General features: G+C 43.3%; 2 protein-coding genes and 1 long non-coding RNA gene across 6 annotated transcripts in view; 1 reads left to right on the forward strand and 2 right to left on the reverse strand.

Annotated features, from left to right (window-relative positions):
* Positions 1 to 21041, forward strand: part of LOC130162580 (uncharacterized) — a 33815-nt gene extending 12774 nt beyond the window's left edge. Inside the window, exons 2-3 of the long non-coding RNA XR_008826283.1 lie at positions 18221 to 18309; positions 20386 to 21041. This is a non-coding gene — a long non-coding RNA (uncharacterized LOC130162580). The remainder of the gene's footprint in view (positions 1 to 18220; positions 18310 to 20385) is intronic.
* LOC130162579 (somatostatin receptor type 2-like) lies at positions 1466 to 10340 on the reverse strand. 4 transcript variants are annotated; one of them, XM_056366338.1, is made up of 5 exons: positions 9908 to 10340; positions 9266 to 9463; positions 6367 to 6996; positions 5423 to 5748; positions 1466 to 4441 (listed from the first exon to the last, which is right to left on the reverse strand). In XM_056366338.1, exons 3-5 carry the CDS (start codon positions 6752 to 6754, stop codon positions 4010 to 4012), a joined length of 1146 nt encoding a protein of 381 aa, XP_056222313.1. In that variant the 5' UTR covers positions 6755 to 6996; positions 9266 to 9463; positions 9908 to 10340; the 3' UTR covers positions 1466 to 4009. The 4 variants fall into 4 exon arrangements, with proteins under 4 accessions (XP_056222313.1, XP_056222315.1, XP_056222312.1 ...); XM_056366340.1 differs by lacking the exon at positions 9266 to 9463; XM_056366337.1 differs by lacking the exon at positions 9908 to 10340 and having other exon boundaries at positions 9266 to 9865.
* Positions 21042 to 22085: 1044 nt separating the features above from the next.
* LOC130162527 (somatostatin receptor type 2) lies at positions 22086 to 24744 on the reverse strand. Its single transcript, XM_056366283.1, has one exon. The coding sequence runs from the start codon at positions 24298 to 24300 to the stop codon at positions 23284 to 23286; it is 1017 nt and encodes a 338-aa protein (XP_056222258.1). The 5' UTR covers positions 24301 to 24744; the 3' UTR covers positions 22086 to 23283.
* Between the last annotated feature and the right edge of the window lie 2787 nt (positions 24745 to 27531).

The raw sequence follows: 27531 nt of genomic DNA on the forward strand, positions 1-27531 counted from the left end.
CTGCTGTAGATGTGGGCTCATTCAGTCAGCATTAATGAAGTGATAAGGTTTTCAAATTCATCTTATTTTGACAATGTCTTTTATTGTTGCTCCTCTGGCCCTTGCTGTACGAGCCAGCCCAGTTAACTAAACAAACTGCTCATTTCTAAAAGCGTGATGTCAAATGGTAAAAGTTCAGGTTAGAGGTTGATATAAAGTTCAGACAGTAGAGACATTTCCAGTTCAGCGGTCAATATATCATTAAAGCATCCAATGTTTTTACCTATGAAATAAAAAAGGAGGATAGTCATGTATTTTGTTGACCGTGGTAACTGTTGTACTGTAATAAACTATTGTGAAGGCCAACTGATAAAATGACGACTCCCTTTGAAGCAGGTGTGAAGTCCTATTGTCTACCTCAATTATTTATATTCCTTTAGTTCGTCAGGGTCCACAGATGCAGACCATCAGGCAACTTCTACTTCACTTCTTCCAACATAAAAACAATTTTTTCAAGTTCTCACTGGAAGGCTTTTTTTTGTTTTTGTTAGTTTACTAACAAAAAAATGAAAAATCTGATTAGATAACTTTATTTTGATAGCTAGCAGCCAGCCCCCCTCTGTTGGCCAAAACAAGTGCAATGCTAGTTGCCTGTTTTTAATTACAAAATGTTAAAAAACGAGGACATTTCCGGGAAAATGGGGACATCTGGTTCACCCCAGGTTGATTACCAAATATCTTCATTGCAGCTATTTCAGTATGGACAGTATGTAAAAATGAATAGACATTACAATTCAATGCTAATTCTCAATGCTAACATCAGCATGCTAAATGCTAACTTTGACAATGCTTACATGCAGATATTTGACATAATATATACTGGATGGACTATCATTGTTTAACGTGTAAGCATATGCTAATAGAGTGGGAGGAGCTATTTTTAGAGCCCCTGATTCTGGAAATAAGCTCCAGTGTCATGTGACGTGACGGTTGAGCGCCTCTACAGCTCTGCAAGCCCGTGTACATAAAAACCTAAAGGTAGACATTAACAACGACCCCTAAGATACAAGAAAGATTGAGTGCAGTGTTGAGAAAATGCAATCTGAGGCTAAAATCAGTTTACTTTTAATTTCTTGGTCAATTTGAATGAATTCAACAACTACAGCAAATTGTTTTGTTTTCAAATGTAACAACAACACATTTTGAATTAGCTTTCGCTCTGATTAAAACTAGTGGCCATAACATAAACCTATAGGACCATTACATCATCAGGGAGAGTCCCCTGTTTGTATGTTCAGCAAAATTAAGAATATTGTTTAATGAAAAAAAGGAAATGGGAAAACACTACCAGCCTTCTTCCCTCTTCCCAACTATATGGGAATGTCATTAGTTTTGCAGATACTTGCTTGTAAATCAAAGTACTGGACAAATTAAAAAATTCGACCTGATGATTGTGCTTAATATGAAGTTATGGGAAAATTAAAGGAACCGTCAAAGTGATATTTATTATTATTATATTTCATCTTGAGGGTAGAGTGGATGACTATACCTAATTTCATGGCACTCCATCCAATAATTTTTTACATATTTCAACAGACAGCCTGTCATTGCTTTCACTTGATCCATACCACTAGCATAAGCTAAACCAAAGCTAAAGCAAACAACAACAACAACAAAAAACAAAAAAACATGGGAACGTCCATGATTCCACTGACTGACTGATTACTCCATTAATCAATCCGTCCTCCTGATGTCCCTGTCGCTCACCACAAGCCACTAAATACACAGAGTACAGGGATATACAGCAGTCGCATGCACACTTAACTACACTGAAGCTGCCGGCTTATTGCTTTCACTATTCATTCAGTGTATTGAAGGTCGAGGGCTGTGAGTCAATGGCACGTTCATGATATGATTTTTGTATTTCTTGATTTGTAACACTTTACAGTGAACCAGTATGTGTAGGTCAATGTTGAATGGTATCCATAGAAACAAGCATCATTGAGTCCACCTAGCAATGTTGGTGACTGTGGAAACAGACTGTTTTACAGTATTTTAGCAGTGTTTGTTCTTGGCGGGAATGTGCTTTATGAGGAGTCGGTGTAGGAAGGTGAAAAGTATTAAATCCACAAGTTTGTAAATTATATGTACAATCTGAGCAAAGTCTGTCTTTTTCCAGAAGAGGCGAAGTGGGAAACGCCACTAAAATACATTAAGGCCGGATGCACTTCCCGCATCATTAACTAATCTAGTGGCTCAGTCTATTTTTAAAAAATGCCCCATGTTGAAATATAGTATTTGAGTTCATGTTGTGCTAATATGAGGCATACTTAAAATCAAGTTATCGCAAACTGGCACATAAAACTTGGGATGTGTTGGTGTTACTCCATCACAGGAGTAACGGTTGGTACATACATAATATACAGAGGGTGGTAGGTGTCGGGTACCGGGCCATGGACTTTGTACTTCACGTCCCATAAGCTCAAGACTCAAGTTGAGCTGGAAAATTGAATGTCAACCAAACGCACTAATCAATCAATAGAGAAATGATCAGTTATATGTCACGACAGCACAGAGATGCAGTTTGATGTGTAGATACACGAGTGAAATGAAACCAGCTGCTGTCGGTTGTTGTTTCCCAAGAACTGGCAACCTCCAATACAGCCATCATGTGAGACTGTTGTAATGGGAATTAAACAAATACACAAACTTTACTTTCTTTCTTTCTTTCTTTCTTTCTATATATAAAATCTCCTTATTCCCCTCTCTCCCTTCCACTTGGACAAAGTGACACATTTTCCTGCCTTCTGGGAAAGTTAGACATTTTTGCAAGCGAACCAAATGTGCAGCTGAGGACGGTGACCACATCTCAACATGAAATCAGGAGGAAATCTTACAATGTCCAAACACAGCACTTTACAAGAAGTAGAAATGGGCTCTTTATAACTGCATCACTGGCACGGGGGGGGGGGGTTAAAGACCGGGGGGGGGGGGGGTAAAGACCAGGACACAGTGAAGCATAAAGTACGCATGATGGTTTCACAGACATAGTTTCGATGCTATTCTTGGTGCATATCACAACAATACAGAATTTTACAGCAGGGTTTGGCTTTGAAATCATTTTGGTTGGGACATGAAGTCGTCCATGTGTAGACCCCCCCCCACACACACACACACACACACGTAGACAGAAAACCATTTCCTATATACAAAGTCATGTTGTTATGAACTGAGCAAGGCCAGAGTGGCTTCAGCGACATTGTTCCGTCCTTCCGTTTAATCAATAACCCAAGATGTTAAATTCAAGCATTTACGGATCAATGCACCTCCAACAGAGACGCCAGCTAGTGAGGGGAAAGAGCATCCTTTGTTTGTGGGTATTTATGTTTGCAGGGGTTTGCCATTTTGTTGCCGCGTCGATGTGTCAGACCAGACTAATCAGCTTGTATGAATAAAACATGACCGTATTCGTCTTTCGGGTTGTTGGTTGCTTTCTCTCTTTCAAAGTCTAGAGAGTTGCAGCGCTATCTGGAAATGTTTGGCCGACTTCTTCAGTAGTATTTTCACATTCGGACAAATCAATGTCGAACCCTCTTAGCTCTGGAAAAAACTCCACAGCAGTCCGCTCCCTGATCCTGCGTCTCGTTTCCATTGTGGTTCAGTCTGCGTGTTTTCTGACAGCTTGATAGAGGCCCAGCTGGTGAGCATGAGCGGCAGTTTCATTTATGTCTGATTTCAACAACTGTTGTCTCTACAGTGTTGAAAATCCTTTCAGTGTTGCTTCACCTCAGGGCTAACCAGCTCGAGTTACCTCATTAACCCAAATATCAAGAGTTTTGAGCTGGAGTCAGTGTACTTTCCCTGACCTTTGAAAACCCTTAAGAAATTGTTTATTTTTCACTTAGACTTTGTTCATGTGTCAGTGTCCATGAGCAGCAGCTATTACATCATCCTCCTGCCCCCGCATCTTTGAGCAGGGGTCACTGGCAGTGCACTGGCTTCCCTGGATGCGACTGCTGCTCCTTTACCCTCAGATGCTGGTCTGTAGCTCGTTATTGAGCAGGGCAGCATTGTGAGTCTCCAAGTTGGCGTTGATGATTACTGCGTCGTTAACCGTTCTGCTCCTGTCCATCCTGCTGTCGCTGCGCTCTATCTCGTCGAGGCCTGCCACCTTTTTCAGGCACAGAACGTTCTGAAAGCTCTTCTTGAAGTTGTCCGACAGGAAGGCGTACAGGATGGGGTTGGCGCAGCTGTTGGCGTAGCCGAGGACCACGACGAAGTCGAAGGTGCTTTTCACAGCGGAGGTGGGTATGATGGAGCCGGTGACGGAGGTGACGTTGAAAACGTAGAACGGCAGCCAGCAGAGGACAAACACCGCCACCACGATGGACACCATCCGTGTCACCTTACGCTCTGAACGTTTGCGTTTGGTGGAACCCACTCTCATGCCAGAAGACTTCACCTAGCAAAAGGAAGGACTGTCAGTGGCTTAAAACCTCACAACGTTCACACTGTGACACATGGAAACGTCTTAAATAGTTTCATATATTAGAATCTGTAGATGTCAAAAGTCAAGAGTTAGCACCTGTTGTAGCAACGCTCCACAAACAACACTCACCAAGGCTAACATTATGTTGTTGAGGCTAACTCGGCTCAGAACGTGAGCTGGCGGCTCACAACATTAATAGGCTGCCGTCATTATCCCTAGATGAGAGGATTGATACGACTCTACTATCTGTTTAGTATGAGCTAGCAACCAGAGATGTTTAGTTTAGCTTAGCATAAAGACTGGAAGCAGCTAAACTAGCTCTGTCCAAAGGTTAAAACAACAATCTGAAATGCAAAAACATGACGTTATGGAACAGAAGAAGAAAACTTGCCACGTCGCTTGTGTTGACTTTAATAAGTGACCAGCTCTAGGTCAGGGTAAATCGTGTTTTTTGTTTGTACCTGACATAGATTATTTTTTCCCAAATGAAGTCATTGTCAACATTTCTGTAAAAATTCAAAGAATAACTGTGAAATAAAAATTTTCAGTTAGTTAGCTCCTGTGCAAACACACGAGAACCCTGTGGAATATTATTGTACAGAATAATAATAAAGTTAATAATAATCTTTATAGCAACATCGGCTACTTTTTGATATATTTCCTGTATTTAGCTTCGGCATACTTGCATTAAACATAAAAACATGCTCTGGTTTCAGAGTTGACGAGACTTAACTACACACTGCTGAAACTGTGACATTTTAAATTTAGTAATTTATCCGAATTCCCAAATGAACATGATTTATGTGGCCAAAATAATCTGTTTACTCGTGAATGTCTGTACATCGTTTTAGTGCCACAAAATAACTAGTTTTTTAAATTTTAGAGGACAGTAGAGACGATAAAACAGAAATGAAATTGCATTATAATGTCACACGTGCGGAGGCGGGCTCTCACCTTGACTATAATAAGCAGGTAGCAGAGACAGATGACGGCCAGGGGCAGGAAGAATCCGATGAAAAAGGTGTAGAATATGAAGGCTGTGTAATAGACGTCCTGAGGCTCCGGCCACACGATGCCACACACTGGCACCTTGTCCAGGCCGCTGAAGATCATGGTTGGCAGGATGACTAACAGCGACACACTCCAGACTGTGAGGTTAATTAGCTTGGCTACACGGGGCTTCCGCCATTTTGTGGATTTAATAGGGTGAACCACAGCCAGGTATCGATCGATGCTCATCACCATCAGACAGAAGATGCTGGTGAACTGATTGAGAGAGTCTGGGAGAGGGGTGGTGGAGGAGGACAGGAAGCAGGGGAGTGGGGGGGGGGGGGGGGAGAACAACGTGAGTTGAGGTTGTGTAAATCGTGTGGTGAGTAATCACTAATGCTGAGATGAAGAAGCAGTTTGTGTGACTTCTTGTGACCTGTGAAGCTCGCTAAAGAAACACGCCGTCCTGTATCTACTGTGTTCGATTAACACTACAGAGAGGATGTCAAGTTGTCGTGGTGACTTATCATTTTACACTTAAAATTTATAGATGTCTCTGTTTTGCTTATGTACAGATGAAACAAAGTGTTAATTAGTGATGTTTACAAGTGTGGGTATTAAGTTTTTTAGTTTTTACTTGTGGACTACAGAGGCAGGCTAGGACCCCCCCCCCCCGTCCCCCCGTCTGTTGCTAAGGTAACAATCTCTGGCTCTAGGTTCACATTTAAAGGGACAGATATGAGAGCGGTAGTCATCTTCACATCTAAGCAACCCCCCCCCCCACCACCACCACCACCACCACCACCACCACACCCACGCCCCCAAATAATGAAGTCAGGATCATTTCTCTGAAAGTGCTTCTTTGCCCCAAAGTGCTGCTGGTGTTTTGTGACGTGCTCCACACCCACCTACAGTCATGATCACCCTGCACAGAGCCTCTCCAAAGGGCCAGTGCACCAGTGCCAGCTGCATGCCGATGAACGGCAGGCTCATCATGCACAGAACATCTGCCACCGCCAGATTCAGGATGTAGATGTTGGTCACCGTCTTCATCTTGGCATAGCGCAGGATGACGTAGATGACCAGGGCGTTGCCGCAGAGCCCCACGGCACACACCACAAAGTAGATGAAGGTGATGACGACAGAGCTGGTCTTGTCCTGGTGAGGCTCTCTGGTCTCTGAGATGTTCAGATCCAGGTCGGACTCATTCCCTTGGATGTAGCTGTCGTACAGGAGGGGCTCGGGGATGGAGGTGTTGGGGGGAGTCGAGAGGAAGGGCCACTGATCTAAGGCCATGATGGCGGGGAGGGTTCAAGGGAATCAAAGGATTCTAAACATCTAAAAATGGTGAGGTGTTCAGAGACGGTAGATATTAAATAGGAGAAATAAGGGTTGAGGGACCTCAGGTGTTACATTAGTCCTGGGGAACTGGTTTGAGAGTTCGGGGTCCGAGGGCTCGGTGCTCTGGGTTTTCATGCACGAGGAACCACAAGTATCACATCCCAGCTGTAGAGATGTGGTGAAAGAGCAAGATAGATCTATGGAAAGACAGACAGCAGAGTGAAACAACATTAAGTTTGGCAGAGAAACGTAGAATATATCTTTAGACAAATAATAATAGTCCTTTAGGATCCATAGCAACAGTAGCACGGTTACTTAACATGACTGTTTTCACACCTTTAATCAGAGTAACATGTAAAATACTCTCAAGAAAACACTCAAAATATTCTCTCAGGGAGAGGAAGAAGTAAACATGTGTTGTCTGTTGTTTTCTAAATATAACATTTGGCCATTTTCTCCTTCACTTGAGAAACAGCAGAGACAGAGAAAAAGTGGCAGGTGAAACAAACACAATACTGGAGACTTTTGGGTTGTTCCCGAGTCGGCAGTCAGCAGGACACCTTCCATGACTCAACATCACCCCAAAGACATTTAAACAACATTTATGTCATGACACCGATTTGCATTGATTTTGACATAGAAGGACGATAGTCAAGTTTAAAATTTCACAAAAACCTGCAGGCGGGAGTGACTACAAAACTCACTACAGAGCCGTATCTGTACCTGTACTTATCTGTGTTGGATCTCCTCTGCTCTTTTTTCTTTTTTTTTTTAGCTTTGTAACTCTGTCTAGACCATAAATCCCGTCCATGCTACACTGAGCCCAAGAAGTCCAGGTCAGGCGTGTGCATATGTGTGTATGCATGCCCCCCCCACCCACCCCCCACCCTGTGTATGCATACATGCAAAGAGGTACGGCCGCGCTGCCGAAGACAAATGTTTATTCAATTGATCTCGGGGACAAACAGCTCTGACACTGTGGCAGTGATCACTCACTCTTCTCCTGCAGTGACAGCAGCTGCCTCCACAGGAACAGCAGTCCAGCTCTTTGCTTTCATAATGTACGTACCTCAATTTCATGCAGCCGACACATGTGGACCCACTTTGACCACAGTCCGCTTTGTGCTGATGAGGGGTACAAGCAGCTGTATGCACAGCGGATGAGGACCAGTATGACTGTGTCTATGTGTATGCATGCAAAGGTTAGCATGGCAGGGTGGCTCTGGGGGATTAAAATTAGAATATGAATAAATAATAATTTCTTTTATCAAATGTTACACAGCATGATCAGTGATTACCAGAGCCAAAGGGAGTGTCTTCAAACTTGGCGTTGAACTAAAACGCTAACACACTAAAACAACCATTAGATCATCGGACCTGTCAACAGTTAAGTTTGTCAGCCAGTTTCAGCACTGTTGACAGAGAGAGAGAGAGAGATCAATATTGGCAATTCTATTCCTCTAGTGGCCATTTGCCTCTGAAACAGTGGAAGTTCATCCACTATCACATGGTGCGTTTGACAAGTGCGAGGCTGGCAAGTGGCAATTATCTGCAGTTGGAAGTTGTGTCAACGTGATTTGAGGAGCTGCTGACCAAGCTGCACCTGATCGGTCTGAGATTCAGTTTTAATGGTCTCTGTTTCACACATTATGTTCGCATGATGTGAGAAAATCTGAGGCACAAATGACGTCAAATTTTAAAAGTTATGATCCTGAATGTTGCAGTGCCGGTTGATCTGGCGACACCTGTGTTTACGGGTGGTAACAGCGGGTGCAGGAGCAGGTGAACCCTGCCACTAACAATGAGAAACCACTGGGGAGACTGAATGTTATTACACTGAAAATACTGAAAAATACTTTTAATAAATACTATCATAAATGAAAAAAAGGATAAATACAATCAAAATGTCATGAAAATGTTAAGAATTATTTTCCTACTTTCAGAGCAAAATTCTGAAACCATTCAAATCAACAGGTAGACAGGTAGACAGGTAGACAGGTGTCCGTGGAGCCGCAGTAAGAGTGAGTTACAGGGCAAAGTTCACATCCACAGGCCACTGAACACAGCATTTACAGTTCAGTCTGTAATTACTTTACTTTTTAAATTTAAAAACAATCTGTTCACCCTCCCTGAGACACTGAGCAGAGAGAACTGCACGTCTCCGCTGGACCTGCGTCTGTTTCAGGCATTTCAGGACCCCGTCCTCCATCCGAAACCAAATGTGAATAAAGCGCCTGGTACCAGTTCGGGTTTTTTTGCTTAACTGCGTTTGGATGCCAGAAACTAAATAACCGCCATGATTTAGCGCACGTGTTTATTTCTTCTTATGAGGCAAAAAATCGAATAAACTGCGCACGAGCGAGACAGAGTCCTCACAGAGATGCCAATCAATGGAGACAAATAAAAATTAAAAAAAAATCAGCAGATTCTCTTTTTTTTTGCTTTTTATCCAACAGCATGACTTACTTTTTAGACAGAAAACTTCATCCTCATCTCATGTCCACAGCGGCGAGATGTCCCTCAGCAGCGCGCACAGAGTCCAGCCGCTGCGGAGCCGCGCTGACCTGCTGCAAAGCTGCATCCCGCGAGCGTCTCCATCCACCTGCTCCTCTTAACGCACGGCGCCGGCGTTCAGCCGTCCATCCGCCGCCTTCACCAGAGCTCCTGGTTAGAGCCAACTACTACTATTACTTCATCTGTGAGGTCAATTTTGTGTTTTACTTCCAAGAAATATTCCGAGTTTATTTACCGAAACTTTGGAATGAATGGGGAAAAAAAGGAGGAGGAAAAAAGAAAAAGAGCCGGTGTGCGCTTCAGAGTGCGCTGCGTCCAACGAAGAAGAAGAAGAAGAAGAAGAGTCTTGGCACAGGGAGACAATCAGAGCCGAGCGCACGACTGCACCGCAGAGAGAGAGAGAGAGAGAGAGAGAGAGAGAGAGAGAGAGAGAGACACGGTGAGCCCGTGTGCGTCAGCGTGCGGCAGTTTAATGATTTTGAGTCATGCGTATTGAGTTTGCTTTCTATCATTAAAGACAGAACTGATTTATTTTTTCTACAGATGTATCGAGATGAACCAAACGAAGAGCAGAATATTCCCTGTTGCACGTACCTGAACTCTCCCTCATTGGTCCTCCAGCTGAATCAGGAACGTGTCTGTTCTTGTTGATTCTTGCAGAGTTGGTGCAGACACACACACACACACACACACACACACACACAAAACCCCAAGCTGCCACATAGGATGATGCAGCAGTTAGACCGTCTGTTCACAGATGCATCAGCTTCCACTGCAATTACTTCAAGTGCCCAGGCCTCGCAGGCGCAGATCACAGTCATCCGTGCACATTCTTATCATGAAGCCGGTCCAACTGTCCCCCTCTCTGTCCTTTATAAAGGGGGGGTTTTGGAGTCCAGTGCAGATGGCGGGTATCTTCCGTGACCTCTTTCAGCGGAGAGCTCCATGAGAAAACGTCCTGCCACTTCTCTCAACATAGCAACAACACAAAAGTGCTGCTATTATTGATACCAGCTGCTGTCCCCATCAAAGATTAATACTTCTATTTATGTACTAAGCGATAGGAGGATGTGAAGCTATACTCAGAGGAGGAAGCATGATGGAAGAAGTGAAGAGAGAGAGGGAGGGAGGGAGGGAGGGGAAGGGTTTGTGAAGGGTTCTCGTCTTCAAATCTCATCCATGTCAATGAGTGTCCAGTCAGGACTGTTTGTTGGTTCAGGTTTGTGTTTGCTGCGTTTTGAGGTCAGCAAGTTCCCTGGGTGAGTTCACTGCTCTGTGTGTGTGTGTGTGTGTGTGTGTGTGTGTGTGTGTGTGTGTGTGTGTGTGTTGTGTGTGGTGTGTGTGTGTGTGTGTGTGTGTGTGTGTGTGTGTGTGTGTGTGTGTGTGTGTGAGAGACACTGAGAACCTCATCCAAGCAACAAGCTTCTCACTTTGTCTTGAAACGAGCAGAAAGTGGCACGGTAGCTTTCTAACACCAGAGGAATAGTTTGACATTTCAGTCTTATTTGCAGAGAGATGAGAAGATTTACTGCTGTCAGATATGTTCACTAAGGATTATATGAAGGTAACTGTTTAACAAACATGAAAGATTACTAATAATAATAATAAACTTTATTAATATAGAACTTTACAGAAAAAAAAAAGAAAAGAAACCACCAGCCGAGCTCTGACTGAACTCTGGTCCTTTCAGTCGCTTCTCTCCACTCTCTCCACTTTTGCTTCTCAACTGCATACTTTTATTTATCTTTTTACTTTTATTTATCTTCAACTCACACAGATCCATCTTCGCATCAATATTTCATCCCCACCACCCCGAGGAACTTGCGTCTCATCTTTCCGTTGACTTCTATGCAATTGTACCACCTCTGAAATCCATCGTGGCTTATGTCCAAACACACACAGTAAAGGTCACGTGAGGTCACTGCACATAACACGTTACACTGCAAACTCTCGTTTTAAATTCAGCAAAGATGTATCATGTTATACTTTTGAGCTTTAGAAGTGCTAAACTAAGCTAAGCAGCTGCTGGCTGTGTCCTCACAGTAAATGGAAATAAGATTGTGCTGTCGATCTTCTCGATCTCATCTAGCTCTTGGCAATGAAGCAAATAAGTTTTTTCCAAAATGTCAATATCATTTTGGCTCCAATCAAAACGGTTCAACACAATCATTCTGTCCTTGATCTTGTTCGTTAACCGAGTTTATTAATGCTATAAATATCATTTAGGAACGTTTCAAAAGTGCTTCAAACGTCACAACTCTGGAGTTCATTAGTTTGCTTTCTGTGTGTGTGTGTGTGTGTGTGTGTGTGTGTGTGTGTGTGTGTGTGTGTGTGTGTGTGTGAGATCAGTAAAGCAGCACTTATTTCAATAAAATGTCCGTTATTGAAAATGGAGTGTGCTGCTGCTCGGTCCCACCGCCCACCGAGCGTCCTGCTGAAACAGAATGATCAAAGGGAATCAAACCAGTCAAAACTGGAACGTCAGTGAGTCAGGCGCCGGGTGTCGGGCCGCCGTCTCCTCTGGATACCGTGGTGTTTTAAAATGCAGAGCAGTGTGCCTTGAAATTGCTGAATGTCAAACTTTCTCTGCGCTTTCCTCTCAACACACAAACACACGCCGCCTTGTACGTCATCGCTCAGCAGCCCTCTACTTGGCCTTGAACTCTGACGCACGTCGGAGTCAACATGGAGCCTAGTTTGAAGGGTAAAGGTCCGTCCATGATAAGACCTACAGGTCAGATCGCAAACTGAGATCTGACGGATTCACACACTCCCGTTGTTCGTGCCCTGTGTTTGCAGATAAAGCAACAACACATAAAAACAGAAGAAGAACGCAGCCGTCTTCTCTGTATGGACCAAGCTTTCATTCTAAATTAGGTGATTACATCCATGATTGTGTACTTTGTTGTAGTGAGCTCCGTCTGACGTATTGTTTTCTGTGTTTAGACGAGGCGTTGCTGGAAAGAGCCAGAGAAAAGTGCCGAGCCAAATCCACCTCTTTTTCTTTCCCTGCAGCCCAGCAGCTCTTCCCTGTTACCCTGTCATGAGCTTCTCAGCCGGCTTCACATACATTTCATGGCCCCTGGCATAATACACACACACACACACACACACACACACACACACACACACACACACACATATCTCTGACCGATTCGACGCTGCTTCAAAACGCAGAGCCTTGACGTCGCACTCGTTATAAAACTCTCCCAGGGAGAAAGTAAACCTTCAGTGTCACATGATTTATCTGCTGTTTACCACCTTGACTCCTGGTGACGGTGCAGCGCTACAGCGAGCGCACGTCAACCAAAAAACACACAGCACAGACCAACCGAAACACAAAGACCGGTGCTTAAGGTCGTAGAGCTGTGAATGTGTTTTGAGTTTTTCCCGTCGGCCCGCGGTGACGGCCGCGACAGAGGACAATGTTACCTGAGGAGATAAACTCCCTGCTGCTCGGCTGCAAGAGAGAAAGACCCTTTGAGTGTCGGCGCTCGTCAGTGTCACTGTAGGTCAAGACAGATGTGTGGATGGTTTGACCTGACAGATGTTATGTTTGAACTCTTTTTGGACCTTATGTATGGACTCTTATTTATTTTTTGAAACTACTTACCTCGTGTTTCCCGTGGTTATTTTACTCACCGTCTTTGTCCCATTTCCCTCCTTTTGTGATTGTCGGCCCCGCCCCAAACTAAAGCGTTTGCAGCTGCTGGGGTTTTTAACCAAACCCAAGACAAGAGAACTTAATACAGTGAAATCCATCTGTGCATCCTGCGCACGCAATGTGTGTCAAGATCTGTTATCTGTGTGCGAGTTCAGTTTCATTAAGTTTTGAGACATCCTGATGTTAATATCATTAAAGCACGAAGGAAAGGAGCTAAATCTGCATAAAAAATGACGACCTTGTGTCTGTGTGACGGCGGCAGCATGTGGTGGGAGAGCGCCGATATACAGACGACGAGCTGGAATTATAACAAAAGGCGGATAAGCATTAAAACGTGATGCAGTGCAGATCAGATCAGTCAATGCAGTCTGCCATTAAACTTTAAACACTCTCCGGTCTCATGATCTCCACAAGCAAGTTGTGAACTTACATAAGAAATCTTCACTCACCCAGACAACACATGATGATATCATGGCCGCTGAAATATGTCTCGGGCACAAACCTCCGAGGCTGTGCTGAAACATTTCTGAGAACGTGAATCACCCCGATGACGAGCGTATTACATGCTACTGTGTTATTGCTGCGACGGGACTGTGAGCTGTCAGAGGACGCGTGTTTCGTGGGGCCTGCGTGGTCACATGCTCAGCGCATTGATGCAAAGCACCACTTGGCTTAATAACAGGCAGATATCGTTGCTCTGATGGAACGTTTTTATCACCCGAACCTGGATTCCTGGAGCTTTTGAAGCCAGTTAAGCTGCATTTTTAACAATGACTGTCTGTGTGGGAATTATAGTCATATTCTGCCTTTGGATGTTTCTTCTAATCACCTTTTTGTTTTGTTTTGATTTGTTTTTTTATTTCAATTTGTTCTCAGGAGAGCAGTGCATCATCGTGGCATTGTAGACTTCAGGCACACGGCAAGACAAACAATTTCCTTTTGTGGCTGTAGGGTGTGTGTCTGTGGATGTGTAGGGTGCTGCCTGTAATACTCGTTAATATGAACTAATACAAACAACAGAACATGCTGCCAAACACACGTGCTTCCCATGCTACAGATGTATATGTATATATATATATGTGTATATAATATCATTTTAATTACATTCAGCTTCATCCTTCATGTTAATTATTATTAATGAGTGAGATGTTGCACATTGCAGGGTTGCAGATCACAGTCATGTGGTATTACTTTGATTGGCTGATTCAAACAAAAAAAAAGATTAGAGAAGATGAATCAGTGCAAATATTAATTAATTCACATGGAAAAGAAAAAAAATAAATCAAAATTTGCTTTTGTGAATTGTGATCCCTTCACAATAAAATTGTTTGTTATGCCAACTGGGATACCGCTATGAATGTCTTATTTTCTCATTTTTCATTGTATGAAAACCACAGAGCCGTAACAAAGACCAAGGAGTGTTCACTGACTGCTGTAATTTACATATTCTTAGCATGAGATAATACACAGCCACAATACAAGTGGAAAGCGAGACTGGGCAGCTTGAAGAGCGACTCTATTATCCTTCATTTCATCATGTAATCGTGTAATTCTGTGCTTATACAGCAGTGTGTAAACATTACTGACGGAGCTGTTCTCCTTCAATGTAAAACACTAGGAAAGAAATTCAATTTACATCATTTTCATCATTATAATTATGTGGACGCATTATAATTATGTTGTTGTGAAGCATGCTGGTCCACAAAAACATGACACACAGAAATAGAGATAAAACGCGATGCAAAGTGGAATGAGTGTTTGGTCTCTGCGGTGTAAATGTCAGCATCAACTTAATTAGGCACAAAACCGACTGGCTCCTCTCAGCGACAGCCAGTCAGATACGTATGAAACCTTAATACGAAGCTGTCAGAGCAGCCAGGAGGTTCAGTGTCGGGTGTGAAGGTTAGGAAACAGTGGTCCTCCAGAGTAATATCTATCTGTCCAGCTTTTCCCAGACTTTTCACCCCCGTCTTGAGGCCTCCGTCACCTGATGGAGGTTGTTCAGTCGTCATGGAGCTCCTTATAAAACTGTTACCTTGCTGACAGCTGTAAGAATAATGATAATGACTTGGGATTCTGATTGAGATTTGACTTGGAACTTGTTTGTTTACTTCAAAGTTGACCGACTAAACTTAAGACTTTATTTTTGGGGTTTTAACTTCTATCCACTTTTGAAGATTTCCTGTTTTCAACTTGGGACTCGACTTTGGCAACTAGACTTGTTACTGATGTGAAACTTACTTATGACGATCAGCGCCTTCTTTCCCACCTCTGGCTGAAAGCCTTGGAATAAGCTAATAAGTGGGCCTTGAGTTTGAGCTTATTTGACAGGAAAGAGGTTTTAAAATCTTGAACTAAAATAATTGAAATAAGGCTGTAGATCTTATTATTATAAGATTATTACCTTCATTGTTTGTTGCCGTTGCTACTTGTATAAATCCCTGGTTCTGAGCCCCAAGCAAGTCCCACAGAAGACTTATTATACATCCATGTCCAAGTCCACTAGCATAGCATTCATGAACGCGCAGCAGTTTACTCGTTCTCAGAGCCGGAAGTAACCCAGAAGCCGAGGCATCACATGGTTGCAACACTCCTCTGTACCTTTCCCAAATAAGGGAAAACTTCAGTTTAAACCGATGTGTGTTTTGCCCTTTGCCTCACTTCACTCATCCTGAGCTGGAACTGGATTTGGTTTCAGTTTCCTCTAAGTTATGCTTTTTTCCTGCATCCTTATCCTATAAGACCTTGGTTTCCATAACTACAGAAGATACAGGTGTTTTCATCTGAACGCTATCAGTTGTAATAGAAGCTAAATAGTGAACCATTGTCTTGGAGTGTAAGTGTTGCCCGAGAGAATAAGAAAAGACTAGAAGGGAGAAAAGCCTTTTACAATAATGTGTTATTCTGAGAACAGGTCCAGGAACAGCTGTGACTTAAATTAAGCCCCCAGGTGCCCGACACTTTGGTTGGAGAACAGAAAATATCTGCTCGAGCTGAGTGACGTTATCAAGACCATCGTGGACCCTGTGAGACGTTAACAGAACCTTGTGTTGTTTGAGTCTGAAAGAAGTTCGACAGCTCTGCAGAATTACGGTCGAGCCCTCTTACTATATTTAGAGATTATAAAGAAAGAGAGAAAATGTCAGAAAGAGAGAAAATGTCAGAAAGAGAGACGCTTGAAAGTGGAAAAAAAGATACAGAAAGAAAAATCAATAGATAAAGTGCAAGAATATGTGAAAATATGAAACGTACTCAACCACATTTTCACCTTTAATCCACAAAATATGGTTTGTAAAACCAAGATTAAGCATTGCAGTTTTAGTAGAAAAAATGAAATCAGGAAAAGTAAATTTGATCAATGATGGAACAAAACACTTTCAAATAAATGCACAGTAGGAAGTAAAGTCATTAAACGCATCCCCGTCTATTACATGATATTAAACAACATCGTCTGGTAACCAGAGAGAATTTGTTTAGCAGTAGTCAAAACAGCCAGTCAATCAGTCATCAAACATCTGCAATCCACTGGACTGAATCACAAACTGCTGAGGAGACATACGAGCTGTACCGGCTGGTTCTGAAAGCCCAGCTCAAAGTCTCCAGTCGAACCGACACTTCAACGACTTTCCTGGAAGAGAAACTGGTAAAAAATCAAAAGGCAGATGTGACTAAAGTTTGGAAAATAAGTTTTGGCTTTGTGATAACTCCATAACACCCTGAAGAGAACTTCTTCAAATTCAGTACAAGCGTTCATCTGGACTCAGAGGCCAACTGATTAGATTTAGTGGTCCAACAGTCAAAGGTCAAAGGTCAAGGTCACAGTGATCTCACAAAACCTCACGCAGTTAAGAAGGAACTGGGTCATTACAGTGAGAAGTATCAGCCTAAACCTGCTGAAAAGTGATCTCTGGGAGATGTAGTGCAAAAGCAGCACCAGAGAGAGATAATGAGAGAGAGAGAAAAGGAGGGTTTACTTCATTATCTGAACATCTGTACTGAACTTCTGACATCTGCAAAATGAGAAAAACATTTATTTCCAGGTTGCAGCAGCAGCAGCATGTTTACTGCAGTTGTTTCTGTATTTAGCACAGACTGAAGAGCTCATCACCTTATCACTGTGAGAGTCGGTCCATCATCGGATCCCCAGCACCTAAAAACAGCTCACTGCTGAACCTCATTTGGTCCTGTGTACTGCCCTGGGACAATGTCCAGTGGGAATCTAGATTATGTTGTTTCCCCTCGAGGGAACGTAAATGAAGATGGATGGTTGGTCAGTTTCAGACACAGAATGAAGTGGGGGAAAAATACGCTTTTAGATTATGTTAAAAACAAAACAAAAACATCCACAGAGAGGATGGAGAGAGCAACTCAAGTGTCCTTGGGCGAAGACGCTGAACCCGTCTCGTCCGTATAGAGCGCCGGCTCTGACACAGAGACACAACGAAGGGAATACAATTAAAAAGAAACTGCTTTCAACCTGAATTACGTTGTTGAAACATTGATTTAGTCTGTGTGATAAATATTTCCGTGCAGCAGCAGCAGCATTATTGTCCGTGTCCAAAGTAGTGCAGACATTACTCACTTTGCAACCCAGTCTGGAAATAAGTTTGTGTAGAAGTGACTCAGGCTCTGATGTGGCTAATATTACATAATGTAAACATTATGTAAAAGCAAAGGAAAGTTAATAAACTTCACTGTTTTTTTTTTTTTTTTGTGAATGCAGGAATCAGTTTTCTATCTCCCAAATAAATACTACCTTTTTAAACAACATTTTAAAACATCAGAAGTTTATCAATGTGCGCACCACGATTGGTTTGAGTACAACCACAGGAATCAATATTTTCAGGACGGTTCGCTCTGTAATCTGTATCAGGAAATCAAATCAAATCAGCAAATTTGTCCTGTGCATTAAAAATATCATTAATATTCACTGAGAAATTCAACTAGAGGCAGGAACTTGGCTTTGAAAAGGCGTACGTGTCATCAAACGTCCCCTTCATCGCTAACTTCAAACACAAATTAAGGTTGATCCACCATTCCTATTATTATATTATAATATATATTATAATATTATCATTATTTCTCTCTGTAGCCTCTCCAGTCCGTTTCATGTTCATGTTTAATCCATATATAAAGCACAGGATCATTTACTTTACTGCCACGACCAAACCCATAAATTACTGAAGTGGAAAAATAATTGCATTTGTGGGACTGAAAAGCTTTTTGCTTCCCTTTTGTTTCAGAATCAAAAAGGCAGAAGTCTTTTCTTCTCCTACACGCAGAGGACTCGCACCTCAGATCTTCAAGTCCGGCGTTGAAAATACTACTTATTGTAAGTAAATGTACAGAAGCATGAAAAACAAAATGTGCTTTAAATATCGAAGATTAAGACGTGTGTATTGATTCCATGGTTCCTGATCGGTCTGCAGTTCCAACCTCTTCACGCACGGTCAGGCAGATCTTTGGGGGGGGGGGGTTCCCAACATCGTTGTCAGGCCCCTCCAAGGGATTGTATCGTAAATCTGGTCGGCAATAGGAAATGAAGGGATTAGATTTTTGGGCGTCAAAGGTCAAAGGTCAACCTCCCAAAATACACTTTTGGCCTCGTGAACACGATATCTGGAGAACTCGAGGGAATCCCTTCAGATCTGGCACAAGCGTTCACTTGGACTTGAGGACTTTGGGGGGGTCAAAGGTCACAGGGTCAAGGTCACGGTGACCTCACAAAACACTTAACAAACACTTAGGCGTAACTCAAAAGACTTCACACAGCAATGTTTAATGATTTATGTGATGCTAAATAAACAAGGATGTAACCTGAAACTAGTCTGTGTGGCGGAGGGATACGACTGTGAAGGCGGTAATTCTAGTTTTTTATTTATTTATTTATTTATTTATTTATTTGATTTTCAGGGCTGTGCTCACTCCGGCAGCCCGGAGCACTGCAGCCTCGTCGCGGCGTGTCCGGCTGTAACGGCTCGTTTAAACTGTTCTGGCCTTTTACACTGACAACAAAGACCAGACAACAGCTGGCGTTAGCGGGTTTCCTTCTCCAGTAGCTTTCTATTTTCTTCTTCTTTGCAAAACGGTTGTGTTTCGTATGCTTTCTAAGAACGCTGCAGAGTGATCATTAATGGCAGTTTCTGTTGATGAATCAGTTGTTGGGAAAGGCGGCGAGGGGAATGACTGGAATGGAGGAGGAGGAGGAAGAGGAGGAGGAGGAAGAGGAGGAGGAGGAGGAGGAGGAGGAGGCGAGACAACCATAAGAAATTACAAAATGCCTGACAGCAAGAGGACTATGTAAATTGCCTGATTTACCTTTATTGATCTTTTCCTCTAATCAAGTCGTGAACATGCAGAGATTCTCTCTCTCTCTCTCTCTCCCCCCTCCCTCATTCTCTCTCCCCCCTCCCTCATTCTCTCTCCCCCCTCCCTCTCAGGGGTCCCATCAATATTATTTATTGAGAAACCTCTCAGGCAGTTTGCATCTGGTCCTAATTACACGTAGAGGGTGAAGGTTGGATCAGTCACAGTAAAGAGGACCAATGAAAATAACTGCTGTCTGCCGGTGTTTTAATTAAACCAACACACACACACACACACACACACACACACACACACACACACCTCAGACCTTTTAATTAGTCTGACCTTTCGGATCGTGGTGTTACGGTTCACTGTTCTCTTGTATTATCCGTCACATTTGATTGAATGGAGGTTAATTGAACAGTTCACTTCATGTTTTGTTGAATCAGGTAAGCAGCGCAGAGGTGTGGAGTTGTCAGCGAAGCCGGCTGCTTTTATTATATATATATATATATATATATATATATATATAATAAATAAATAAATAAATATAAAAAAACAGCTGATTTTGTTTTGTGTCACTCAAATCGCTGAGGGAACACCTGCTGACGTCAGCAGCCTTACATTATTAGATTGTTAATACTGAGGCATCACTGGATTAGCAGCATTTTACTTTGCTTTTAAATGGTAGATCAAGGGGGGGGGGGGACTGCAACTCTGGTAGACGCAATGAATATAAAAATGTTTATGTTGAATGCAAAAATGCAAAATTATTGTTTGTTTTTTCTCTCTTTTAATTTCCTAAAGTTTACTTTCTTTTAATCCTTGATTTGTTGCCGTGTATAGTTTTTATTTAAATGTAAATACAGGTCATGTGTTAATAAACCAACCTGTTGACAGGTGTCGGGTCAGTTCTCCCCAAGCAAGAATATCTTCATCCACGTATCAGATGGAATCACAGTTTGAGAGAGAACCACTAACATCCTCGTTGCTGATTTGTTTTAACCAAAGTCAAAAAAAACCCCAAAAACCAAAACAAACAAACAGCAGGACTCTGACTCTTTCCTGCTTCTTCTCTCGTTTTCTTTTTCAAAACATGCAGCTACAACATCTTGACATCGACAGCGACCTCTAGTGGCCTGATGGAAACTGAAGCCGCATGAAGGTGATAAACCTGCAGCGAGACGTTCATCTGAAAGGTGAGGTGAGCACTCCTGTATTTTCACGTTACTTACCTGTGTGAATTACCACTCTCAGACAGGTATAAAAATAACACATACCATCCCAGCACCACCTCACTGAACTCCACCACCTCCCCCTGCCCCCACCACTCGGTTCACAGACCGATAACATGGACTCAGTGCCCCTCTCAGGTAAACCTGAACACTCTCCCGTGACGAGGCAGCGGATTGACTGCAGATTAGAAAACTATTTTATCAGGACAAGTCATTTCAATTTCTAACTTACTTTCACCAAATCCACCATCGGCTCATATGTAGGTGACGACACGAGAGTGAGAGTGTGATAAAGTGTCACGGTGAAATCATCTCAAATGTCAGTAATTTATTGACCAAATATTTAGTTGCTAAATAGACGTTGGAAACTCATGTGAACATTAAAACATTAAAAAAGTCGTCGACTGCGAACAAACTCCAGGCCTCAGGTCTTAATATGATTTCTATGCAATTATGTTTTATATTTGAAATCACAGAAGAGTGAGTGTTGACGCTGAACTTGGCCTCCTTTCTGCAGCTGTTAGTTACTGTCCACCAAATTTCCTCTTCTGCCGTTGGCAAAGGAGCATCTTTAAAACTCTCAGGAGATGTGGAAAGGGTTTATTAGCTCTTTTAAAAAAAAAAAAAGAAAAAAGAAAAACAGGCCAACAGACACGAGTGGGTCTCGGCTAGCAGGCTTGACATTTACAGAGTCTTTCCAGTTCACAGGATGCCCTCTGGGGAAAGTCTCAGACGGGCAGGAGACGAGACACTCAGGTTGCTCGTTCGTCGTACTGATGAAGGCCGTGGTGGTTTTGGAGATCCACAAACCCACCGACAGTTTCGGTTTGTTGAAATGTGGTGTTTAGACGATGGTTTGGGTTTCTGTTTTAAATCATCACCTGTCTGTATCTCAGTGTTCAGGATGAACTGGGGGTCAGCCCCCACCACATGTACAGACGTCCTGATCACTGGGGTCAGACAGAAGAAAACATTTTTCTTTTCTCTTATTTTAGTAAAATATTGGATGATTTTACCTGTTTGAACCTCAAACTGTCATTTCAGTGAAACCTTGTGATAAGTTTTGAGTGGAAACCGTGTGACACAAGGTAAAAATGTTGTATTTTCTCCTCACGTAAAAGTCGCAGGAACTATTATATATAGCATTATATTACTGAATTAATTATTGATGCATCAATATGTAAGAAGCAGGTTAATGTTCTTGCAGGTGAAAGTGGAGGTCATTGATTGGTTCATTTTATAAGATGATGCTTATTGTTTTGAATGAAACATCTTAATGATTGAAGTAATGAGTAGGTGTCAAATTAAGGTAATTAAGTAAAAAAATACAATATTTCCCCCTGAAGTGCAAAGGAGTACAAGTATAAAGTACTATACTTATATAAATGTACTTAGTTATTTCCCTCTACACCACTACTAAGAATTCCTCTGCATTTATACCAGAAAACAAAATGATTAAATAAAATAAAACAGATGGTGCTATGAATTAAAACGCATTATAAATAAAAGTGGTAGCTTTGATTCATTTCTTTGCAGTGACACATGGGAGGAAACGGAGCTCGGCATAAAACACAAGGAAACATCTTTATTTACAAAATACAGAAGGATAACGTTGTAAGAAATGCAGTGAGAGGATTTAGAGTTTGGCAGATACAGTGATGATCAATATGAAGTGATGTGCCTCAGTAACATCGTTCACTTTTCAAACATCAGGTTTATCTTTCCCTCCACAAAACACAGATTGTCACACACATCGCTTTCTCTTTTCTACGTATCTACATCACTGATAAATGATCCATGTTTGACAAGGTGTTTGTTAATGACTTGCCTGCATCCGTCTACTTTTCACATGTGATCGGTCAAATGCTGCGATTAGATCCATCTGTTCCCAATGTGTTTTAAATCATTTTTACCCAGGATGCACGTCACCTCCACTGAAGAGGGTCTTACGCCCAAATCCACATTACTGAAATAACCGAAAGTTGAGCTGCTATTATGCAAAAGTAATTTCTTATTATTCAGGTGAATGTCATGTTATGTTTTCATCAACCGAAGCCCGAGACTGCTTTTAAAATGTCTCACCTGCTGACATCCTGAAAATATTAACTGCACCTGAGCTTAAGTGCCAGTATCCACAGCAATTACAGACTCTGTGACACAAGACCAAGTGCGCCGCTTTTCTTTTTTCCTTAAAGTGTGATTTGGAAAATGCTCTTAAATAAGTCAACATGAAGCAGAACGCCGCAGTGAGCCTGAGGCCTCCTGAACAGCAGCATGTGTACAGGCACAAACACACACACACACACACACACACGACACACACACACATTTAAGGAGCTTGTCTGTGAGTGTTTATCGTCTCGTGTTCAGTCGAAAGGTAGTTCTGGTTTAAAACCTGCGGACGGAGCAGGAAGTGAAGCCTGTACAATATCGAGACACGGTCACATAAACATTTTTCCTTCCTGGGCCTTTTCTCGTTCTATACAGAAACTCGTGGGGATCTCTGTGGACACCTCAGTAATCACCTGTCAGTCAGGAAGAAAGCGAACACACTCACCTCGGACAAAACAAACTCAACGAAAATATGTACAACTTCATAAAATAATAAAAAGAAATAATACATCTTGAGCAGTTTACGAGTTAAGTGGAGAAAATAAAAACACAGATTAGGATTAATCAAATGAGTAGATGAGTTGAAAGTATCGGAGAGATGCATCGTGACAGGAAATGTAAATAAATGCTGCGTCAGTTTTTCAGTCCTCCCTCTACGCCACGATGGTGACGTCCCGCACACCCGTGTCACTTGAGTCGCACCGTTCGGTGTTGCACTGCATGCTGGGAGTTGACTTGTCAGCGGGGCAGAGGAGGGAGCGGAAGTGCCTTCTGAAGGTGTCGGAGAGGCAGGCGTAGAGGATGGGGTTGGCGCAGCTCCACGAGTACGACAGCAGGACCACGAACTCGAAACCTCGGGCGAAGGTCAGGACCAAACCGTTTTGATACAAGGAGCTGAAGTTGAAGGCGTAAAACGGCAGCCAGCACACGCCGAACACGACCACCACCACCACCACCATTTTGGTAACCTGCCGCTCCAGCCGGTGACTCTCCTGGTTCTGCGTCGGGGTTCGGAGACGCTGGGACCGCAGGGTGAGCAGCAGCGCCGCGTAGGATGCCGTCATTATCGTGAACGGCAGAGCAAAGCCCATGACGAAGGTGTAGGAGAGGACGCCGAGCCACCAGGCGTCCGACACGACCTCCGGTATACACAGGCCGTGATCGGCTGAGAAGTGAAGCGCCATGGGGAGAATGGTGAGGAGCGAGAACAGCCACAGGAACGCCGACACGATCTTGGCGCAGCGCGGCGTTCTCCAACGTGCGAACCGAAGTGGGTCGGCCAGCGCCATGTAACGGTCGACGCTCATCACCGTCAGGCAGAAGACGCTGGTGAACTGGTTGATGCCGTCCAGCACCATGACCACTTTGCACGCCGTGTCGCCAAACATCCAGTGGTTCTGGAAGTTCTGGCTCGCTATGAACGGCAGTCCGACCATGAAGAGTCCGTCGGCCAGGGCCAGGTTGAAAACGTACACCGTCGTGGAAGACGACATTTTGTCTAATTTCAAGATGGCGACGATGACCAGGGAGTTCCCGGCCAGTCCCAGGATGCAAACCACCAGGTAGAGCGCGGCCATGGCGACGCTGAACCCGTTGATAGTGTCGTCGAAGTAAAAATGCTCATCCACGAACGTCTGATTGTCTGTGTCTGATAAAAACGACGCTTCCATTCTGCCTCAGCAAATCAATCCACTGATCCAACACAGAATATAAAACTACTCTCGGAGCAGCAGCTCAGAGGGAAACCGTCTCTACTGCTGCTTAAATTCCTCCAGTCACCTCTCGACTCCCCCGTTGTGGAAGTAAAAAGTGCTGAGAGGGAGAAGAGTAAACAACAACAAAAAAAAACCCCTAAAAAAATCAAACACCGTTTGGTTCAAGAACAGAAAAGGCTTCAGCAGCTCTTCAACTCTCTCTCTCCATCACCACCTCGACCAGTCAGTCGTTACTTCCTTTTATTTTCTGGAGGAAAAAACAAACAAAAAAACAAACAAAAACTGTGAAAGTTAATTCCTTTGTGGTGAAGACGCTCGTTTCTCTCTCACTTTCCCTCAGTGACGCGCAGCAGTGTGGAAATGAGCCGGACGGCCTGAGCGCTGCTTCTCCCTGGGAGCCCTTTTATATCTCTTCCCCCACAGTGTGTGAAGAGTGTCTACTCCTGTGTGTGTGTGTGTGTGTGTGTGTGTGTGTGTGTGTGTGTGTGTGTGTGTGTGTGTGTGTGTGTGTGTCGGACCCCCCCCCCCCCCTCTTCTTCTCGTTCATCAGTCTCCAGAGATTGTGATAAACTCCAGCTTGGCTCACGCCCCTCCTGAGTGGCCCCCCCCCCCCCCAGTTCCTCTGCTGTAACGCTGTTTCCAAGGTGAACCCCCGGCCCCATCTGCTACAGTGCTTTTGTTTTCATAACTTTTTTCTCTCTCTTCTCTGTCCCCTCCATCCATTTTGTCTCACCGCACTCTCTCCCACAGTTCAGTCGAGACCTAAACACACACACACACACACACACACACACACACACACACACACACACACACACACAGATAATAACACTATCTCGTCACTCGGGCCACCCACCTTCACAACCCAGACTGAGTACATCTGCTGACAGGAGAGAGAGAGAAAGAGAGAGAGAGAGAGAGAGAGGCTTTTGTTTTTTTGACATTTGACATGAGATGCTGTTTTTGCTTCTTCGACTCCATCCTCCTCCTCCAAGCCTCGCACCTTGTTTTTCTTTCTCCGTCTATATCACAAAAAGGAGGAGGTGAAAGAGGAAGAAGGGAAAGGTGAAAAAAGGATGAGAGAGTAGAGAGGAAAGGAGGTGGGGGGGTGGGGGTGGGGGTGGGGGGGGTGGCGGCGGAGATTAAAGACCCAGGATAAGTGATGACCTCCATCCTGTTGCCGCTCTGACACGCATAGCTGGAATACCCCGGGAATGTCCCCGGCTCTGCTCTGCGTACCCGGCGTCGACACAGCGAGAAAAAGCTCCATCAAAACCAGCCGCTTCTTCCCGTCACTTCAACCTCCGTCCAGTAATTTCATCCAGTTTCAAAGACACTTAACGCGTCATCCGAGAGCTCATTCATCAGATGCCACAGATTTCTCAAGATAAACAATCACTCTGGTTTTTGACTGGTTCCAATTAAGTGGAAAAAAAATGCCTTTGTAGTCCTAAACTCCTGATTATCTTGTGGCTTAACCCCCCCCCCCCCCCCCCCCCCCCCCCAGAGACTTTCATACACGAAGCCCACCTCTCCGCCTCAACCTCAGCACCTCCATAAAAAACACCACTGGAAAACACTTTGCTTTGTGGTGCTAAATTTAGAGATGTTTGACAGCTTCGTTTTTCACGGGCAGTATTTCAGACAGACACGTTGGCAGCCACGTCCACGTGTTTCAGAGCCGTCTGCAGCAGAAGAACGAGCCGTGAGGAATCAAACGAAAGTCATCTTTCACGGCGGCGAACTAAAGGCCGGAGGGTACTTCAGCGTTTATCTGAAAAGAGGCTTTTAAGAAAATCTTCTGTTCTCAAGTCTTATTTTGGCCCCAAGGACTTTGCTTTCTCTTCTCCCTTTTTACATCATCGCAAGGTCAGACAAGAAAAGGTTTACACTTCCACTGTGCTCACTTGTGTCGAGAGAGAGAAGTTTATTCTTGTCTCGTAAAGACTGGATAGGTCCGATAAGATGACGCCTGAAACTCAACTCGTAAATGTAAACAAAACATCTCTACAGCGTCGGTATGCTTCAACACAAGCGCTCGTTGGACGGTTGAATAACTTTGGACAACCCCTCCACACCACTCCTTCCCAGCTTCTTTCTGAAGCTCATCTCTTTTTAATCTTTACACAACTATTTTGTCATTTCCTGTTTGTACAAACGAACACAACACTATGAAGAGGCCCGGTTAGGACTGATTGATGTTGACTGGTCAGACTGGTGCCGGACTTCAGCACTTGTTGCTGAGGTACTGTATGAGTGTTGTTTAGGACTGTAAGCTACAACATGTTCTGTGTTATCTAAAACTAAAGTCATAGAGTCTGTTAATACATAACCCCCCACCCAGATTTTCAGAAAAGTCAGAGGATCACCAAAGACAAGACGCATCATCTGGGAATCAGAAATGTCTCTACAAAGTTTGGTAAAAGTCTAAATGAATGAAAACGTTGATCTGTTTTTTGGGGCAAGAGCAAAAGTCAGAGGATTCATCCTTGAATATCTGTAGAAGAATTAATAGCAATCCATCCAGTAGTTGTCACAATATTTGAGGGGATGATTAGTGTCTGTAGGACTCATCCTCTGGGGATCATGAATGTCCGTGCAACATTTCATGGCAATTTGTCCAATGGTTTTTTGAGATATTTCAGTTTGAACCGAAGTATTGGACCATCAGATCCACATGGAGCCGTGCTGCTCCAGATGAAATGCAGAGACCATCTGCAGCTTGTATGCAATAATATAACTATTCCAGTCAAAGTGAATCACACAGTTATCGTAGTAGATTGTTTCATAAGAGCGCACTTTCCGTAAAACATGCTGCATATTAAATGGCATGCTGCACCAAATACTTCCAGCACACAAAAGTATGAAGATACCACAGAGGAAATCTGGAAACCCCCCACATAGCTTGTTAAGTTGTTTATTGTTTGGGGGTGTCTGCTTGTTTTCCATCTTTTTTTTGTTGTTTCCCTGGAACAGAGTCGCTCATGAGGGAATCAAATCTCACTTCCCGAAAATGCAACACAGAAATGTAAAGTGTTTAAGGGAATGTTGGTGGAACAATAATCTCCACTTCATTGTAACATCTGTGTTTCATGGATAAAGCATCAGTGGAAGGATTTGTTATATCCAACATGGCATATTTGTGCTCACTAATGGTTGTTGATTGTCGCACTTATTTTAAAATGA

The sequence above is a fragment of the Seriola aureovittata genome, chromosome 21, assembly GCF_021018895.1.
Source record: "Seriola aureovittata isolate HTS-2021-v1 ecotype China chromosome 21, ASM2101889v1, whole genome shotgun sequence".
Lineage (NCBI taxonomy): Eukaryota > Metazoa > Chordata > Actinopteri > Carangiformes > Carangidae > Seriola > Seriola aureovittata.

What these genes read in the sequence shown, in the direction of transcription:
- LOC130162579 (XM_056366340.1), bottom strand. Translation starts at nt 6,754, where the DNA reads ATGGCCTTAGATCAGTGGCCCTTCCTCTCGACTCCCCCCAACACCTCC. An exon ending in CAGGGTGATCATGACTGTAG is followed by an intron (nt 5,749 to 6,366) that starts GTGGGTGTGGAG and finishes CCCCTCTCCCAG; the next exon opens with ACTCTCTCAATCAGTTCACC. An exon ending in ACCTGCTTATTATAGTCAAG is followed by an intron (nt 4,442 to 5,422) that starts GTGAGAGCCCGC and finishes TCCTTTTGCTAG; the next exon opens with GTGAAGTCTTCTGGCATGAG.
- LOC130162527 (XM_056366283.1), bottom strand. Translation starts at nt 24,300, where the DNA reads ATGGAAGCGTCGTTTTTATCAGACACAGACAATCAGACGTTCGTGGAT.